The sequence below is a fragment of the Brassica napus genome, chromosome C2 (assembly GCF_020379485.1).
Source record: "Brassica napus cultivar Da-Ae chromosome C2, Da-Ae, whole genome shotgun sequence".
Lineage (NCBI taxonomy): Eukaryota > Viridiplantae > Streptophyta > Magnoliopsida > Brassicales > Brassicaceae > Brassica > Brassica napus.
The window spans coordinates 52,650,721-52,665,041 of NC_063445.1; the positions used below are offsets into that span (position 1 = coordinate 52,650,721).

Genomic DNA, 14,321 nt, shown 5'->3' on the forward strand with positions numbered 1-14,321 from the left:
GATGCGTTTGGTGTTACATCAGTTCATTCCCGGCGGAAACTTCAATATTATGATCCCTTCACTCTTGGTTCGCAAGCTGATCAGGTATGTCAATCTATTCATATTAATTAATGTTATATATTTTACTAATACTTGTATAATTGATATGTATAGGTGTGCTACATCAGTTACCCTCGAGTGACGTATAGAAACGATCCATGGGTTACTATAACGCAAATCAACCCAAGAGGACGAGTGGATGGAACTTCTGATGATGATGAACCATTGAACCAGAGTCTACCAGCAACGCCCAGGCAGTTGAAGATTTGGAAAATGTTCAACTTGTTGAGAATTTGACTGTGTTTGGACATGATGTTGTTGTACATTCGGAGCCAGAAGCCGAGGTTGGGGAGTTTGATGAAGACTCAGAAGATTCTAATTAGTTTTTTTTTATTGGTCCGTCGGAAATCCCTCCCAATATACCGACGACATAGCGACGACCAAGGGTTTCGTTGAAGTTTGTAAAGTTCGTCGAACTAGACAAGTTCGTCGGAATGTCGTCGGTATATACCGACGAATTACCGACGACATGTGTTTCTAAAAAATTTCAATCATAAAAATCTATAAATTTAGATGCCAAAACTATGAAAATAACACATAATAAGTGTTTAGTATAGTATTAGATCGCAACCGTTCAAATATAACAACTCATTAAAATATTTATGTATGCATATCATTGTTTTCATAACATCTCATCTTAACACTCATATACTTATACAATCATATTCATATAATCTTACATTACAAAAAATGTTGTTGTGTAAAATCGTGTTATAAAAACATTTTTATTGTTAAATCTTTATGCAAATACTATATATCTTATCAAAGATATGGATTTTGCATTTAGAAACTTGTAATCAACACCCTAAACACTAAGTCGTCAGAATGCGGTCGGAATATACTGACGGACAAATTCCGTCGGAATATACTGACGGACACATTCCGTCGGAAATCCAATTTGCCCGGGAGAACCAAACCGCGTGAAAATTTTCGCGGATCGCCATTTGGTATATTTTAATTATACCGACGGAATACTGACGAACCCGTGTCCGTCGGAATCTTCAGATATAATAACCCTTCTTCTTCCTTCTTCGTTATTTCCGCCTCTCTCAAACATCCTCTCTCCGGCGATTTCTCTTTCCCTCCGGCGATTCCGGCCCTTCTCCACCTCCCTTCACCGGCGAAGCCTCTTCTCATCCTCATATCTCTTCCCCAAACCCCAAATCATGTAAGAGTCATCCCAAACCTTGTTTTATATCAATTGTTTAGGGTTTTGGAAGTTAGATCTCGGATTTTAGGTTATTTGATTGAAAATTTTAGGATTGAATGGATAGTTTAGGATATATAAGTTAGGATTGTTGTTTGGATTGTTATTTTAGTTTTTTTTGGAATTATTTTTTTTTTTGTTAAAATTCAAAACGTTTTACTATTTTTAAAACATTTTTTGATTTTTACAAACGTTTTTCAAGTTTCCAGTAATGAAATATATATAGTAAAACGTTTTCAAATTTTTTTTAAAAATATTTAAAACATTTTTCTATATTTATAATTTTTTTATAATTTTGTATACATATATATATATATATATACATATATATATATATATATATAAATCATGTATAATAAAAATTTTAAATTTTTTTATAATTTTTTATAAGTTTCCACTAATAAACTATGTATAATAAAACGTTTTTTAAAAAAATTTAAAAATATTTAACAACATTTTTCTACATTTATAAATTTTTTATAATTGTGTATACATACATATATATATATATATATATATATATATTAATCATGTATAGTAAAAAATTTTAAAATTTTTATTATTTTTTTATAAGTTTCTAGTAATAAACTATGTATAATAAAAGGTTTAATAGTTTTTTTTAAAACGTTTATAAAACCTTTTGTAAATATATAAATGAAAACATTAAAAATAGAAATGATTTGAAAAGATTTTTGATGTATTAATTTTTTTTTAGGGTCGAGGATGAACCCCGCCCCGCAGCCCGTCTTCGACGTAGTTCGGTGAGCACTTCCCATGCATCGGGATCGTCTCATGAACATAACTCGGTTCCCGCATATATTCCCGCTCCAGCTCCTGCTGCCCCTCGTGCTGCTGCTCAACAGGATCCGGGGGTCATGCCAGTTGAACTAATAGTTCAACTAACCAGGTCGAGAGCATCTCCCGGTTCTCCAACCCAACCCACGACGAGGACATAGCACTTGGTTAGTATTTTTTTTATTTGTACCATTATGTTTTTTTCCATTAATTAACTTGCTAACTTGTATTTTTTTTAAAGGTTCACCAAGTCAAAAATGGCATTAGCAGGAGCATCAACCAGATGATGTACTCCATGCTCCGTTTTGGATATTCAAAGTGGAGTGTGATCCCTTCCGATGAACGAGAGTTGTGGTTTCGTCAGTTTGCGGTATAGTAACTCTTCATTTTTAAAAGTTTTTACATTTTTTAAATATATTTACTTATTAAATTATGTTTGTTTTGTAGCAAGAGTTCAACTGGCACTCCGATCTCACGGAAACAGTCCGTAAGAAATTCAACGAAAAGGCCATGGACTCTTATACGAAGCAGATAAACGCGTGGAAGACAGTTTGGCAGAAGAACAAGAGGCCACGATTCATCAACGGGACGGTGTGGGAGCAGTTGATAGCTCATTGGGAGAAGGAAGAAACTGCAGAGACGTCTTCTAGGAACTCCAAGAACCGGAAGAGCGATCGTGGCGGGAAAGGTATGTATGTGCACAACCTCGGCGCTTGCTCTATGTCTACTACGGAGGATGAACTTGTAAGTGTTTTATTATTATTTATCTTTATATTTTTTAAATAAATATTTTATATATTCCTTGGCTAGTAATGGCGGTTTTTTTAGATCGAAGCAAATGACGGTAATCCCGTTGATCGTCTCCAACTCATTAAGGTGGCTCACACTAACAAGACGACGGGTCAAATTCAGGACCCCGTGATCAAAGGTGTCGTTGATTTGGTGGAAGCTGAAATAGTATCTCAATCTCAGCCTCTCTCTGATGACGGCGATTCTACGGGAGCTTCAACCATCTTGTCTCTATTGCAAATAAATGAGATGGTTGAAAAGGTAATTTTTTTTATTAATATATTTTTTTTATAATGTCAATTACTAACTTGTCCCTATTTAGTAACTTTAAATATTTTTGTAGGTGGTTCCTAAAAGGAAAGGAGGCCGTTTAGTTGGGTTGGCCCGCCGTGCTTCTTCGTATCCTGCATCTTCTTCGCAAGCTCCGTATGCCGATCCCATGATTCTCGAGGAGCTACATGACAAAGATGAACGGATTGGGGCATTGGAGGAGCAGAACACCACTATCCTTTCTGAGAATGCCACTATCCATTCGGAGAATGCCACTATCCTTGCTGCGTTGGCATCCCAGAAGAAGTTCAACACCGAGATAATGCAGAAGCTAGATCGTTTGATGTGTTCGAGTTCTTCTTAGTTTTTTCGGCTTTTTAAAACTTTCTGGATGTTTTTTTGTCTATTTCGGTTTGTATGAATTTAAATTCTCTAATATTATTAGTTTTAAATTTCTGATTTTTTAATTTATTAATTAATTTTTAATATAAAAAAATATATAAAAATGCAAAATTAATTCGTTTTTAAAATTGGTATATTCCGACGAACTCTGGGCGTCAGAATATACTGATGAACCAATATCTGTAGGAATATACCGACAAACCAATATCCGTCAGAATAAACCGACGAACCAATATCCGTCGGTATATTCCGACGAACCAATGTCCGTCGGTTTATTCCGACGCCCAGAATTCGTCGGAATATACCGAGGAATCCACTCCGTCGGAATTGTCCGAGGAACGTTGTAACACCCCCGAACCGTTTTAGACATCGGTCAGTCAGCCGGGCAACAATCAAACAAGAACATGCCCGAACGACCTTCCTCTACCAAGTCCAGAAGTGTCACAACGGGTTTAGAATAGACTTTCCAAGTAACAAAACATAATTATGTAACCCAGAATATCCATTCAAAACTCGTTTCCTCTAATCTTCGGCCTGAGGCTTTGCAACCCGTACCGAGTAATAGAGTTGTGTTAGGTTGGACTAACCTAATATCAGATTCAACACATCACGAATATAAAACATACTTTATTTCATATATATAATACATGAAGTTCACAAGACCAAAATATTATACATAGGGTCCATGGACGCAGTCGAAAGTAAAACATACATTCATATATCTTAAAAACGAGTCTTTAGCAAAAGATGATCAATCTACACCAGCTCCTACAGTTCCGCGAGTGCTACGGTCCTCTCTACTGGTCACCTGGAAAAGGATGTGAGGAGTGAGTGAACTAGTTTCACTCAGTGAACCAGGGTTCCCTATCTAGCATATACAACTACCCGTCATTCTAAACCAACCCCAAACACAAGCAAGACGGGTAGTTCAACAATCAATATTCAAATATTAAATTTTAAATGATTAAGCAGTAAACAATGAAACCATAATAAATCCAAACACTCTTTATGAGTGTCATCACATCAATCAACCATATATATATACTCCTAGGGCCCAACAGAATCATTCTTCCTCCACATAAGGGACACCGGCAATCCCTTCACTATTACACCACACAGGCGTAGGCGCTCGGGAATCGCCCGGTCACGGTCCTCAATCGGAATCGCCGTGCCCCGGTCCTCTATCGGACTCGCCGGGGCTGTCACATCCACGTGTGACACTCGGCCTTGGTGATCAAGCCAAGTTAAACCGAGCCCACCACTTTCCGGACCACGACCGGCTGAGGAAGTAATGACCTGCAAACTACTACTAGAACCACCACGAGGTTCTCATACAACAGTACCAACACGACGTACGCACTATAACAACATATAATAATCACACAATTACAATAATCCGGGTGCCTAGACTAGTCTTGCTATCCACTTAGCCCAGACATCGTCTCAAGCCTCGGATCCACAAACTGACACCTAGACCGGTCCGACAATCCTAGCTCGGAAACTGTCTCCGATGTCAGGAACCTGCATTAAAAACACGTTAACAAACAATTAACCGTGACTCACAGTGATTAAGCGATGTGGCTTGACTTTCTGATTCCGGAAGCTGACCAAACCCTTTTCATCCCCTCCAATCTTCGTCTTGATTCTGTACCGTTAATCCCGCAATCTTGTAACACGTCTTGCTTCTCCAAGCAACTCTCTAAACAGCTCCTTAAATTATTTATTTTCTTTTTCTATTTCTTTTCTTCTTTTCTTTCTTCTCTTTATTTCTTTTCTCTTCTTGCTCTCCTCTCTTCTCTCTTGGTCACGTAAGTGTGGAAATGGAAGAGGTTGACCTTCCTTTTATAGTTAAACAAGATCTATGAGGTGGTGACAAGTATCACACACACTCTCCCTCCCATCTTTGGCCACGTTTCCAAGACAATGACTCAGGTAAGTCATTTGCTTCCAAGTTGGCCACGTGATACTCATAAGCATGAGTAAGCATATTATTTATTTTCTTCCTTTCTTGTTTAGACACCTGGTGATGACAAAGCAAGACTATACGATTCATTCTCCTTTTCTTCCCATCAAACACGTTGAATGCAACCAAGCCATAAGAAATATAAAATATTTCTTTGTCTCTTCTTTCCTTTTAAACATGATTAACTAACCCAAATTTGGTGACCAAAACTCCACATTCATTGGTCACTACTCTTTGAAAAGTGGCTTAATTATCCAATTAAGCTTTTGACTTACATTTAATGACATTGCACCATATCATTAAACTGTAGTCAAATTTCGATGACTCCACTTCCCGCCGGTACTATTCCGAGCCTTCTCTTCTTTTCTTTGTTTTTTTTTTTTTTTTTTTTTTTTTAGACGGAGTATTACATCCTCCTCTCCTTATAAGAATTCGTCCCCGAATTCTCTAGGGTTTCGATGGATCCCCTTCTTCCATCACTACATCTTCATGGAAGAACTCTGGATGCGATGCTTTGAATCTCGACTCATCCTCCCAGGTCACGACCACATGGTTTCGCTTACCCCAGAAGACTTGGACTTGAGGAATCTCTCGGTTCTTTAGTTTCCGTATTCGACGTTCACCTACTCGGATCGGCCCCTCTGGATAAGTGAGGTTGGTTTGCAGGTTTTCGATTTGCTCCATCTCAATAGCTTTGGGATCATGAACATGTTTCCGTAGCATTGATACATGAAACACCGGATGTATCCTCATTTCTTAAGGTAGGTTGAGACGATAAGCTACCTCTCCGATTCGTTCTATAATCTGATAAGGTCCGATGAATCTTACCGCTAGTTTCTCGACTTTCCCAAATCGATCTTTTCCTTTCTGAGCTGACACCTTTAGATAAACCCAATCACCAATACTGAACACCACTTCTCGCCTTGATTGATCAGCGTACTTCTTTTGCCTATCCTGCGCTTTCTTCATATTGGTTTGAATGATCTCCAACTTTTTCGTCGTCTCTTCTACAATTTCGGGTCCGAACTCTCTTCTTTCTCCAACTTTGGTCCAGCACAAAGGTGTTTTGCATGGCCTCCCATAAAGTGCCTCATATGGTGCCATACCTATGCTAGAATGAAAGCTGTTGTTGTAGGAGAATTCGATTAATGGTAAATGCTTTTCCCAGCTTCCCGCCCAATCCAATATACACATCCGCATCATATCCTCTATGGTGCGAATGGTTCTTTCTGTTTGGCCGTCCGTCTCGGGATGATACGCAATGCTTATGAATAACTTAGTTCCCACTGCTTCTTGTAACGGCTTCCAAAAATTTGAGGTGAATCTAGGATCTCGATCTGAGACTATATCTGTTGGCACACCATGCAACCTCACAATTTGGTCCACATACATCTCTGCCAATACTTCTACCTTATCAGTTTCCTTCATAGGTAACAAGTGCGCCACCTTCGTCAGTCTGTCAACAATCACCCATATTGTGTTATTTGATCTACCTCGAGCCGGGGGTAATCCAGTGATGAAATCCATGGATATGGAATCCCATTTCCACTGAGGTACTGGTAAGCTTTGTAACAACCCTCCTGGAATCTGATGCTCTACTTTGACTTGTTGACAAGTTTGACATTGAGCCACCCATCGCGCCACTGATTTCTTCATTCCCGGCCAATGATAATACCTTCGGATATCTCGATACATTTTCGTACTCCCGGGGTGGATACTGAGTAACGAATGATGCGCCGACTTTAAAATCTCATCTCGTAGCCTTTCTCCATGTGGTACTGAGATCCTTCCATTAAGTAAAAGTGTACCATCTGATGCCACATGATAGCCACTTGGGTTTGCACCTTCATGATTCTTGACTTCCTCGATAATTCTCTTTAGCTTTTCATCACATTCTTTCTCTTTTCTGATCCGTGCGAGTAAACCTGCTTGGTTTACGGCACGCATACCTAAAGGCTCACTTGGTTCTCCTTCAATTGCCCGTAATGTCATCAACTTGAGTTCATTCGATAACGCTTCCACTTCCTTTCCAACATTGGACGCCAACTTTCTACGACTTAGTGCATTTGCGACTACATTAGCTTTGCCTGGATGATATTGAATCTTCAGGTCGTAATCCGCCACAAACTCCATCCATCGCCTTTGTCGGAGGTTCAAATCAGGCTGTGTGAACAAGTACTTGAGACTTTTATGATCTGTGAATGCTTCCACGACTTCTCCATATAAGTAAGATCTCCAAATCCTTAACGCAAACACCACTGCCGCCAATTCTAAATCGTGTGTTGGGTAGTTCTCTTCATGTTTCCTGAGTTGCCTTGATGCATAAGAAATTACTTTACCTTCCTGCATCAACACACAACCCAACCCAACCCTAGAAGCATCTGCGTACACAGTGTAAGGTTTACCTTGTTCAGGTAATGCCAATACTGGTGTTGTGGTCAAAGCTTTCTTCAGTCTCTGAAATGCTTCATCTGTTTCTTTTCCCCAGATGAACAGAACTCCTTTTCCGGTCAACTTCGTCAAGGGCTTAGCGATCGAAGAAAAGTTCTTGACGAACTTTCGATAATACCCGGCTAACCCGAGGAAACTTCTTACCTCGGTTACCATTGATGGCCTTTGCCATTCCTCGATGGCTTTCACCTTTTCCGAATCTACGGAAACTCCTTCTCTAGACACACGGTGCCCCAAGAACCCGATCTCTCTTTTCCAGAAAGAACACTTGCTGAACTTGGCATACAGCTTCTGGTTTCTTAACCGTTCCAACACTAGCTTCAAGTGTGCTTTGTGCTCGACCTCTGTCTTGGAATATATTAAAATGTCATCGATGAAGATTATCACGAACTTGTCGAGATAATCGTGGAAGACTTCATTCATCAATCTCATGAAGGCCCCCGGTGCATTAGTAAGTCCAAAAGGCATTACGACGAACTCATATTGTCCATAACGAGTTCTAAACGCAGTTTTCATGACGTCACCTTCTGAAATCGGAATCTGATGATAGCCCGACGCCAAGTCGATCTTCGAAAACCAACTTGCTCCCCTTAGCTGATCCAACAACTCCTCTATCCTCGGAAGAGGATACTTATCTTTGATGGTGATATTGTTGATTCCTCGATAATCAATGCAAAGCCGCATGCTACCATCCTTCTTCTTGACAAATAAGACCGGAGCTCCCCATGGTGAAGAGCTAGGTCTTATGAAACCTTTCTCCATTAAATCTTCAAGTTGTTTCTTCAACTCTGCTAACTCTGTAGGTGCCATGCGGTAGGGAGTCTTTGCTATCGGCTTAGCTCCAGGTTCCAAGTTAATTGTGAAAGGGTTACTCCGAGGTGGAGGTAACTCTTTCAACGCTGCAAACACATCCTCGAACTCTTGTACTACCGCAATATCTGTAATTTCAACTCCATTGCTTGCGGGTCCTTCACTAGCAGTTACTGTTACCAGATACGCTTCTCCATCCTTGAGCAAATCTTCCACTCTCAAGGCAGCTACTAAAGACATATACTTACTTGGACTGATCCCGTAGAATACTATTTGCCGTTGCCCGTTCTCCTTGAACGAAATACGACCTTTTCCACAATCTAATTGTGCCCGATAGCCTGATAACCAATCCATGCCCAAGATAACTTCATATCCTTTTAAGGGCACCACCAACAAATCTGCCAAGAACATCTTCTCGCAAATGACTAACAGAATTCTTCTGAGGCATTCTTTTGCTTGGAGGGTTTGGTCTCCGGGAGTCATTACAGCCACATCCATCCTGTCAATCACAAATGATCCCACAAACTCGGCAGCTACCTCAGGGGTCACAAAACTATGTGTTGCCCCGGAGTCGAACAATACATGTGTGGGACGCCCCGCAACATGTAAAGTTCCTGCCACAATCATCAATATATATCAACAACATAATAATTATCCAACATAAATTAACCAATCCATCACAAGCAATCACACAACACAAAATCAATCTAGTAAGGTTAAAGAACCCAAATACCTGTGATGGGATCCTTAGATGGGCCTGGAGGTTTAGTATCCTCTAGTTCTAAAGCGTAAACTCTACCTCCTATAGCTTGCCTTTTTGGCGCTTGTGCGATTGCAGGTGGAGCTGGAGGAGGATGGACAGTGATTGGCGTAGCTGGGATAGGACGGTTGATGCTGCACTGGGTAGAGATGTGCCCTTTCTTTCCACACGTGAAACATGTAGGATTGTAGGAGTTTAACTGAAAGGATCCAGGTTTCTTCCCGTAGCATTCACTTGACTTATGGCCTATCTTGCCACAGTTAAAGCATTTCCCTGTGAACAGAGATCGTCGACTTGGCCCTCCCGACTCCTTTTCCTTATCTTTACCCTTAAAAGATCTTTGGTTTCCACCATACTTTCCTTCTTGATGCTGCTTGGATTTCTTAGTTGCCGCCTTCTCAGCTTCCAATCCAATCTCCACATTCACAGCCTTTTCCACTAGCTCGGTCAGACTCTCGTAGTTCCCGACTGCCAGTCTATTTTCTAACTCTGGTTTTAGACCAAACATAAAATTAGATATCATGGTTTCCTCATCATCTTGTCCTCGTAGCACATGTCGTCGCAGTCGCATAAATTCAGATTCATATTCTCTAACCGTCTTATCTCCTTGTACCAAGTTTGCAAACTGGCGTTGAAGCCTTCGCTTGGATTCAGGAGTAAAGTACTTGCGTTCAAATTCTTTTTTGAATGCCGCCCAAGTGGTGACCAGATGTCCCACTTGGCGATCCCTACTCTCCCACCATTCTGCTGCGTCTTTGTCTAAGTAATACACTGCCATCTTCTTCTAAGACTCTTCGGAACACGTCAGGGTCTCAAAGTTTTTCTCCATAATTCGAAGCCACTGGTCGGATAGAAATGGATCTGTACCTCCTTCAAAATGTGGTGTCTTCATATTCTTCATGGCAGTTATCAATGGTAACATCGGTGTACTAACTGAAGGTTGTGGTGGCACGAGTGGCTGAGGTTGCACTTGAGGTTGTTGGAGTGACCTCGCTATCACGTCATGAAGCATCTTCAAAGTGTGCTCCATTCCTTCTCCTTGTTGTGGTTGATCATGAACTTCTTGTTCAATCGGGTTGTTCCGCCTAATTGGTCTTGGTCCTTGGACACTTGACTCGCTATCATCTGTTTCTGGTCTTCCCCTTACAGTACGGTTTGGTGGAAAGTTTTCTTCTGGTGGTATCTCTTGATCATGCCCAAACAGATTGTTGTTTCTTCCTACGTTTTCTTCACTGAATCCTTGGTTAGTGTGCGGTGTTTGCACTCTCCCTTCGGATTCATATCCCAGTACCCTTCTTCTTGGGACTCTGTCTATACCCAGCATCCAATCCTGTCCCCCATCACTCCTTCCCCTCCTTGCCATCTGCAATCCACGAACAAGGAATTCCTATTTAGAATACTAATTAGAGCGGGACTCTGCTGGTTTCCTAATACATCTTTTGCGACACATTTGACTCGATAAAACACGAAAAACGCGTGATTGACCGCATGATCTAAACCATGCTCTGATACCACCTCTGTAACACCCCCGAACCGTTTTAGACATCGGTCAGTCAGCCGGGCAACAATCAAACAAGAACATGCCCGAACGACCTTCCTCTACCAAGTCCAGAAGTGTCACAACGGGTTTAGAATAGACTTTCCAAGTCACAACATAATTATGTAACCCAGAATATCCATTCAAAACTCGTTTCCTCTAATCTTCGGCCTGAGGCTTTGCAACCCGTACCGAGTAATAGAGTTGTGTTAGGTTGGACTAACCTAATATCAGATTCAACACATCACGAATATAAAACATACTTTATTTCATATATATAATACATGAAGTTCACAAGACCAAAATATTATACATAGGGTCCATGGACGCAGTCGAAAGTAAAACATACATTCATATATCTTGAAAACGAGTCTTTAGCAAAAGATGATCAATCTACACCAGCTCCTACAGTTCCGCGAGTGCTACGGTCCTCTCTACTGGTCACCTGCAAAAGGATGTGAGGAGTGAGTGAACTAGTTTCACTCAGTGAGCCAGAGTTCCCTATCTAGCATATACAACTACCCGTCATTTTAAACCAACCCCAAACACAAGCAAGACGGGTAGTTCAACAATCAATATTCAAATATTAAATTTTAAATGATTAAGCAGTAAACAATTAAACCATAATAAATCCAAACACTCTTTATGAGTGTCATCACATCAATCAACCATATATATATACTCCTAGGGCCCAACAGAATCATTCTTCCTCCACATAAGGGACACCGGCAATCCCTTCACTATTACACCACACAGGCGTAGGCACTCGGGAATCGCCCGGTCACGGTCCTCAATCGGAATCGCCGTGCCCCGGTCCTCTATCGGACTCGCCGGGGGCTGTCACATCCACGTGTGACACTCGGCCTTGGTGATCAAGCCAAGTTAAACCGAGCCCACCACTTTCCGGACCACGACCGGCTTAGTGGTACCATTTGAGGAAGCAATGACCTGCAAACTACTACTAGAACCACCACGAGGTTCTCATACAACAATACCAACACGAGGTACACACTATAACAACATATAATAATCACACAATTACAATAATCCGGGTGCTTAGACTAGTCTTGCTATCCACTTAGCCCAGACATCGTCTCAAGCCTCGGATCCACAAACTGACACCAAGACCGGTCCGACAATCCTAGCTCGGAAACTGTCTCCGATGTCAGGAACCTGCATTAAAAACACGTTAACAAACAATTAACCGTGACTCACAGTGATTAAGCGATGTGGCTTGACTTTCTGATTCCTGAAGCTGACCAAACCCTTTTCATCCCCTCCAATCTTCGTCTTGATTCTGTACCGTTAATCCCGCAATCTTGTAACACGTCTTGCTTCTCCAAGCAACTCTCTAAACAACTCCTTAAATTATTTATTTTCTTTTTCTATTTCTTTTCTTCTTTTCTTTCTTCTCTTTATTTCTTTTTTCTTCTTGCTCTCCTCTCTTCTCTCTTGGTCACGTAAGTGTGGAAATGGAAGAGGTTAACCTTCCTTTTATAGTTAAACAAGATCTATGAGGTGGTAACAAGTATCACACACACTCTCCCTCCCATCTTTGGCCACGTTTCCAAGACAATGACTCAGGTAAGTCCAAGTTGGCCACGTGATACTCAAAAGCATGAGTAAGCATATTATTTATTTTCTTCCTTTCTTGTTTAGACACCTGGTGATGACAAAGCAAGACTATACGATTCATTCTCCTTTTCTTTCCATCAAACACGTTGAATGCAACCAAGCCATAAGAAATATAAAATATTTCTTTGTCTCTTCTTTCCTTTTAAACATGATTAACTAACCCAAATTTGGTGACCAAAACTTCACATTCATTGGTCACTACTCTTTGAAAAGTGGCTTAATTATCCAATTAAGCTATTGACTTACATTTAATGACATTGCACCATATCATTAAATTGTAGTCAAATTTCGATGACTCCACTTCCCGCCGATACTATTCCGAGCCTTCTCTTCTTTTCTTTCTTTTTTTTTTTTTTAGACGGAGTATTACAAACGTTCTTCGTCGGTATATAGTTTTTCCGATGAACTCTGGTCTCGTGTGTCCGCATCGTAATATCGTCGGAAGTTCGTCAGAATGACGTTTCTCGGTATTCGTCAGAAAGTCGTCTGAAGTTCTGACGAAATTCCGACGAATTTTTTTTTCGACAAAACGATACCGACGGATAGGTTCATCAGAAATTCGTCGGAATCGGTCTATTCCGACGAATTTCTGACGATTTCGGCCATCAGAATCCCCCTGTTTTCTTGTAGTATTATTTTTTTAACAATTCTAATAATCATTCTCATAATGACACGTGACTACAAAAATATGTTATAATGCTGCAGGATTAATATATAGGAGATATTTAAATGACTGAATTTGGTTAGTTAATACTTAATATAAACAGATTAGATTTTCGGTCCACCAAATCTTAACTACTATTTTTGTGAGAGAAGTAAAATCAATAACATTCCTGAAACATTTCCTATTTTAAATCAAGGGAAAATTGTTTTTTTATATCTGAACAATTTTTCTTTAAATCAATCATCATGACTAAAATCTTACTAACCAAAAATATCTGCATATCTTATCTTTTAAAACCTTGCAAATCACGTTTGATTTAACAAAGAAAACGAATATACTGTTACCTAAAGATTCAAATCCGTTTAATTGACACACATTAATTCTGAAGAACAAGTGGCAGGACGGGCCTGTAGTGGCAACCACCATCCGGGTTCGATTCCCTCCCTATGCGGAAACTACCCTGCTTCTTCTGGACACCAAAGTGGTACTGGGTTCGATTTAGCCCAGGTAAAACCCTCCCGGGTGAAGTGGACCGCTGCCTGACCGGGTCCAAGGGAATGATTCGCGAAGCGGAGAACCCCTGGATTATCAAAAAAAAAAAAAAACTGACAAACATTTAAAGACGTATATACGTTTTTTAACCTTTTAACAATGAAAGGATTGTATATTTAATTATTTAGAAACGTATATTCTGTTTTCCATGCATTGAAATCACCCATATTTTGTAAAGATTTCTTATTTAACCTAACCACTCTGCAGGCCCGGGCTTCCCCCCGGAATCAATCGTATGGGCCCATGATTTATCAGAAAAAAAAGGTCTACGTTTTCTATCGTTGTTAATTAAATAGATCAATGTGTATTGTAGACAACTTAAAAAAAAAGTGACGAAACATCTTTTACATACGAACACGGTTAAATCTTACATATCTTTTTATGTTA

The 14,321-nt window shown here is 40.1% G+C and overlaps 1 protein-coding gene across 1 annotated transcript; it reads right to left on the reverse strand.

Moving 5' to 3' along the window:
* Window positions 1–8,949: 8,949 nt before the first annotated feature.
* On the reverse strand, window positions 8,950–13,023 carry LOC106417133. Its single transcript, XM_048747019.1, has 2 exons — window positions 12,299–13,023; window positions 8,950–11,528 (listed from the first exon to the last, which is right to left on the reverse strand). The coding sequence occupies exon 2, from the start codon at window positions 10,322–10,324 to the stop codon at window positions 9,503–9,505; it is 822 nt and encodes a 273-aa protein (XP_048602976.1). The 5' UTR covers window positions 10,325–11,528; window positions 12,299–13,023; the 3' UTR covers window positions 8,950–9,502.
* Window positions 13,024–14,321: the final 1,298 nt, after the last annotated feature.